Source organism: Carlito syrichta, unplaced genomic scaffold, assembly GCF_000164805.1.
Source record: "Carlito syrichta isolate Samal-C Ts95f unplaced genomic scaffold, Tarsius_syrichta-2.0.1 Scaffold270148, whole genome shotgun sequence".
Lineage (NCBI taxonomy): Eukaryota > Metazoa > Chordata > Mammalia > Primates > Tarsiidae > Carlito > Carlito syrichta.
In genome coordinates, this window is record NW_007214244.1 from 1,948 (window position 1) to 8,387 (window position 6,440).

At 36.6% G+C, this 6,440-nt stretch overlaps 1 protein-coding gene across 1 annotated transcript; it reads left to right on the top strand.

Annotated features, from left to right (window-relative positions):
• The first annotated feature begins 298 nt into the window (after positions 1 to 298).
• Positions 299 to 6,237, top strand: LOC103254110 (muscle, skeletal receptor tyrosine-protein kinase-like). Its single transcript, XM_008052265.1, has 2 exons — positions 299 to 443; positions 5,546 to 6,237. Exons 1-2 carry the CDS (start codon positions 329 to 331, stop codon positions 6,226 to 6,228), a joined length of 798 nt encoding a protein of 265 aa, XP_008050456.1. The 5' UTR covers positions 299 to 328; the 3' UTR covers positions 6,229 to 6,237.
• The last annotated feature ends 203 nt before the right edge of the window (positions 6,238 to 6,440 follow it).

The following is a 6,440-nucleotide window of genomic DNA, read 5'->3' on the forward strand; positions in this document are numbered from 1 at the left end:
AAGAGGTTATAATGACAATGATAATCCCATTGGGTTTGTGCACTTTAGAATTTCCGTAATTTATAAATAATGTACTTTTTAAAACCTGTTTGAAATAGCTGAAAATAACACCAGTGATTTTTATTAATTGGAGTCAAGTAGTTTAAAATATGTCATCTCCATTTGAAAAAGGCTCTGGGAAAGGCTACATGATGGAGGGATGTGCATAAATGTGGGTAAATATACTGCAGGTGTGTATGTATGATGTTCCTGATCTTTTGTTTTTTGGTTTTTTTCAATAAATTTACCTCTCAGGGCTCCGGGCTTACTTCCCTACGAACCTTTTACAATGGTGGCAGTAAAGATGCTCAAAGAAGAAGCCTCAGCAGATATGCAAGCAGACTTTCAGAGGGAGGCAGCCCTCATGGCAGAATTTGACAACCCTAACATTGTGAAACTCTTAGGTATGAAAATACAAATGAAGATATTTATTTCACCAGAAAACAGTAGTTTTCCAAGTTTTTTTCTTCCTTTATACTTCACTTATTTATGTTTTTTCCTTTATTTCTTGTTCAGGGAGATGTTTCTGTTCCCCTCTAAGCTTAGCCTCTTCACCCAGATCTATCCCAACCCATAGGACATTCATTGCTTAATGGATTCATCACTTCAGATTTTCTCTGTCTTTGTTGCCTCCTTACTATTACTAAAGTGTTTAATATGTTGCTATAGCAAAGACTCTTTCATTGACATCGTTTCTTCATCATAAAATTTATCAATGTTGAATAGACTAAGTATTTTTACTTGTTTATTTTGTTTTTTCTCTTTCTTTCCTTATTGGAATGTTATGAAGGCAGGAACGCAAATCCTTTTGGGTTCATTGTTTAATTCCCGCTTATTCAAGTATTCATAAATTCAACAAATATTTAGTTTGTTTTAATTATCAATGATGAACAAAACTTTTTAAAAATCCTTCTGCTCATGGATTTTACATTCTTTTGGGAAAGACAGATAATAAAAATAACACAAAAATATAGTATACTAAATACTGAGTTCTAAAGACTGTTTTAAAAATCAAAGTAGAAAAGTTTTTGTAGTGTGAACTAAAAATTTTAGAGACTTCCATGAAAATATAACCTGGCAGAGGAAAAGGAATAGCAATGTGGATATCTTGGGAAAGAACATTCCAAGAAGAAAGAAAAGCACTTGTTTGCAAAGGTTCTGCAACAAGAGCATGTATGGCATGCTTGAGAAAGAACAAAGAAATGAGTGTGGCTGGAGCCGAGTAAAAGAGGAAAAAGTTGTAAAAGATGAGATCTGAGAGGTAATGGGCAGATCCTCTCAGGCCTTATTAAAAACTGGCTTTTACTCTGAGCAAAATGGGAAGCAAATGGAGAGGTTCAGTCAAGAAATGACATGACATAACTCACATTTTTCCAATTTTCTCTGGCTGCTTTCTTGAGCATAGTCTGAAGTTAAGCAATGAAAGCAGGGAGACGGTAAACAGGTATTGCAAAAATGCAGAAAGAGAAGATGTTGGCATGGCCCAGGTGGTGATAGTGAGGATAACGAGAAGTGGTTATATTTTATGTGTAATTCAGAGGCAGAGACAAATAATTTGCTGGCAGACCAAATGTGAAATTTACAAAATAGAAGAGTCAAAGATGGTGCTAAGATCTTTGGCTGTGCAGTTGAAAGAATGGAGGTGTCATTGACTGAGTTGAGGAAGTCTCTGGAGGAGCAGGTTTCTTCAGTGAAGAGAGTAGGAATTCACTTTAAAACATATTTGTTTGAAGTTTTTATTCAACATCCAGATGGAGTTAAGGAAACAGGTAAATATAGAGGCCTAGAGTTCAGAAAAGATGACATGGTTATAAATATAAATTAGAGGCTCTTCGAGCATATGGAATATGTAAAGTCCTGAGACCGGCAAGACACCAAAGCATGGGAAAAGAATGGTCGAAAAGAGGAGGTCCAAGGACCAATCCTTGCAGCATTCCAACACTTAGGGTGAGGAAAAAAATATATGAGCAAGCAAAATATGCTGAAAGGGAACAAGTAGGAACTTGAAAAGGAACAAGTAGGAACTTGTGATGTCCTGGAAGCCAAATGTAGTATTATCTAAGCGTTGACAGTGAGCATGTTACACACAATAAGTCAAATGAAAGAAGGACTATAAAAAGACCTTGGATTTGGAAACGTGGAGGTTCACTGGTATCCCTGATAAGTTAAGTTTCTGAGGAATGTTGGGTACAAGAGTCAATGTAAGTGAGCTAAAAAAATAGGAGGAGAAAAACTGGAAAATATGAGCAATGTGTTTTGGGACTGAAAGGTGGAAAAAGAAGCACACTTTCAATGTGAAAGTAACAGCATATTTGTAAACAAAGAAAAATTGATGAAAGAGAATGGCACATAGCAGAAGCAATGTCTTTGAGTAGGAAGAGAGGGAATGGGATCCAGGCGTCATTGGAGGGACTGGCCTTTGTTAAGAGAATGTCCAGATCAGTCATAGCAATAAGAGAAAATGGGCATAGATGTTGGTGGGAGATTGTAGAAGGTCTTTTCTGAGTGATGTGGCTTTCTCTGTGAACTAAGAATAAAGATTATCATCTGAGAGTAAGGATGAGAGAAGAGAAATTGAGGATTTGAGAAGAAAGAAATGGCCATCTAGGAAAATAAAACATAAAATGGACTAGAGAAATACAGTGTGATTGGCAAGTGTATTAAGAAGTCACTTGACGTTAGGGCTTATGAATTTAACATGAGACTGGTTATCACAGTTTTGTTTTCATCCAAATACCACCATGGGGGTGTAGGTCACTTAATGTAGAGTTGAATTTAATCAGAATTAACATTTTGCCACATAAGTTAAATAAAGCCAAATTGGGGCAAAGAATAAGGGTGCATATAAAGGATTGGCTATTATGATTGCTGAAGGAATTTAAGCTATGTAAGGAAAAAAGAAAAACATGAGGGGACAAGAGATCATGAAAAGGGGATAGGATTAATGAATTAAAAGTTCCAGTGGGGTCAAAGGGTTTTTGGAGTTAGGACACTAGAGGAAGTTAACTAGGGTAGAAAAGGAAGGAAGATAGTGACCAACAAATGGGATGAGATTATGGGAGGTATACAGACACACGAAATGACAAAGTCAAGGGTATACAATGAGACTGAGGGCTTACACTGGGTAAAGGTCATAGGAAAGGAAGCCAAGTAACTGAGAGGTCAAGATATTGAAAATAAATTACAAGAATATTAAAATCAAGAATTTCTCTAACAACTCCTAGCACAACGTAGGCATTCAATAAATATTTCATTAAACAAACATACATATATTTTCATTTCAACATTTCTTAAAACGTTGACTCTGCAGTCATATATAAGTATTTGCAATTTTACAATATTCTGAATTCCTGGTATTGATTCAAGCTATGTACAATTTGCAAATTTATGATTACTGTGATAGCATGCTTATACATCACTACTCAGGGTTTTTGCTCATTTTTATTGTTCAACAAGAACTCAAACTTCTATAGCCATTTGTTAAATGCTGTATCTAAAATTCCATTTCAATATCCTAGAAGCATAGAGTCTGTTTTTATTTGAGTATATGTAAGCAGTAATCATTCACGCATGTGACTCCGCTACTCTCATAGTTTCTTGGAAAATAACACATTTAAATAAGATGACAATGGTGGAAAGAAGGGGAATTGGGAAAATCCATGAAATTCACTACCAATAAAATGAATGTGCTTTGTTTCATGCATTTGAAATGAGGCACTTACTGAATATATTTTTATCTTAAAACTGATTTCATTAGAATCCTAGTGTATAATGATTTTACAGTCATAAATTTGGAGAAATGAATACAAATACAGAGATATTTAGCATTTTAGAATAAGAGTAAGCATTAGAAATTATAGACTCTTACCCAATATAAAGCAGTTGAGGAAACTGTAGAACAATGAGGTAAGATGATGTGTGGGAAATGCCACAATAAAGGTTTATGTCTTGGACTAGGCATAAGACTTTTTTTTATGACCATCTATCTTTAAATCCATTCATCTATCTTTAAATTCGTGAATCCATATACTCATTCATCTTTAAATCCATTCATCCATCTATCTACCTATTTATCCATCTATCCTACCATTCATCCATTCATCCATCAACAAAGTGAGCCATAACCCCATGGTGAGTCATGTGTTATTAAGCCTGAGGTTACAAGGGTAAATAAAACACACTCCTTCCCTCAAGACTTTCGTTCCACTTTGAAGTCCCAACTAAGAGCTAGGTTAGAGCTATTACAATGTATACAACATTTCAAGCTCTTAAGTATACATATATATTACATATATAATTATAAGTGATAAATATACATGTATATATAATTGTTCATAATTATCATTAAGTAGAAATCTTTCATATATTTTCTGTAACAAAAGTAGAAATTTTCATTAAATAAACTCAGTTCAATTTTTTATTTCTCAGAGAAATATGTTGTCATATTTTTTTCTAAAATAAGAAATTATTTTTAAATCAATTCAAGCAGTATAACAATGGTAAAGCAGTTGTTAAGACAGGTAAATCATAAAGATGATCCAGTGAGAATTCCATAGAAGAAACTTATGGGATGAGATTATGGGAGGTATACAACCCTGTTGACATTTAATTTTCTTTTTCATACATAAGCATATGCTGATTGCTAAAATCTCTGGAATTAATGCCAAAATAAATAAGCCAAGATTACAGCATTCCTTATTTCTACTCTTTTTCAAACAGACTTCTAACTTTTGCCTAAAAAAAAGCTCTAATAATCTACATATATGGTGATGTGAAATTGTGCCTATCTGATCTAATATTCCAATATTCTAGTTGCCCTCAAATATATCAAGATTTTAAGATTTGCAAATGTTCTTCTGTCATGACTCTATATTAACTGTTTTTTAGAAAATGAACATTGTAAAACCTAAATTTTAAAATGTGCTTTACAAAATACTTCCTCTAAGAATTTTAGATTATTTTTGTTATTCTTGTAAAACTTTCTACATCTTCTTTATTATCATTCTTCAGAGAAATAAACAAAAACACAGAGCACATATTACATACTCAGCGCAAGTATTCGTTCATAAATTCATTGAACAAACCTACTCTGCCAGACACATGGCAGGTGTGGGTAATTTAAAGAAAAAAAGATATACTCTCTCCTTTCAAAGTGTTGAAATATTAGAAAGAAACCTCAAACAAGCAAATGATTATAAACTAGGATGGTGGTTACTTCACTCTCTCTGGGATGCCTCAGTTCCTGACCCTTCCAGTATCGTTAGGTTTTCCTTCTATACTGGAAAGGTCAGGAACTGAGACTCCCTAGGGAAAGCATAAATAAGCTGAATCTTAAAAGGTAAATAAGAGATGTTTAGACAAAGAAATGGGGTCAGGGTTCCACAATGGTGCTGTCAATAAAAAACCGGAGGTTGGTATTTTCTGATCCCATCATTCGCTTTTGTAGTGCTCTTCCCATGTGTCATTGTAGAAACCAAGGCTAACGGGATGTTCTTGTTGTTTTTAGGTGTGTGTGCTGTCGGAAAGCCTATGTGCCTGCTCTTTGAATACATGGCCTATGGAGATCTCAACGAGTTCCTCCGCAGCATGTCACCTCACACCGTGTGCAGCCTCAGTCACAGCGACTTGTCCATGAGAGCTCAGGTCTCCAGCCCTGGACCCCCACCCCTCTCTTGTGCTGAGCAGCTCTGCATTGCCAGGCAGGTGGCAGCGGGCATGGCTTACCTTTCAGAGCGCAAGTTTGTCCACCGAGATTTAGCCACCAGGAACTGCCTGGTGGGCGAGAACATGGTGGTGAAAATTGCTGACTTTGGCCTCTCCAGGAACATCTACTCAGCAGACTACTACAAAGCTAATGAAAACGATGCTATTCCTATCCGTTGGATGCCACCGGAGTCCATTTTCTACAATCGCTACACCACTGAGTCTGATGTGTGGGCCTACGGCGTGGTCCTCTGGGAGATCTTCTCCTACGGCCTGCAGCCCTATTATGGCATGGCCCACGAAGAGGTCATTTACTACGTGCGAGATGGCAACATCCTCTCCTGCCCTGAGAACTGCCCGCTAGAGCTGTACAATCTAATGCGTCTGTGTTGGAGCAAGCTGCCTGCAGACAGACCCAGTTTCACCAGTATTCACCGAATTCTGGAACGCATGTGTGAGAGGGCAGAGGGAACAGTGGGTGTCTAAAGTTGAAGAAGTTCAAATAAAATGCTGCAGTCTCCTTCTCAGACTCTGTGAGCCAGAGGAATCCTATACCAGAAGCCCAACAGGACCCAGATGGGAAAGAATAATAGTGGACACGAGTATCTTGTTTCCCAGGAAAAACCGAAGCAATGTAGAAACCACGTGGTAGATGGACCGGTGGAAGGCCAGTGATTGGAAACAGGGGCTGTGTGTCA

What these genes read in the sequence shown, in the direction of transcription:
- LOC103254110 (XM_008052265.1), top strand. Translation starts at nt 329, where the DNA reads ATGGTGGCAGTAAAGATGCTCAAAGAAGAAGCCTCAGCAGATATGCAA. An exon ending in TAACATTGTGAAACTCTTAG is followed by an intron (nt 444 to 5,545) that starts GTATGAAAATAC and finishes TGTTGTTTTTAG; the next exon opens with GTGTGTGTGCTGTCGGAAAG.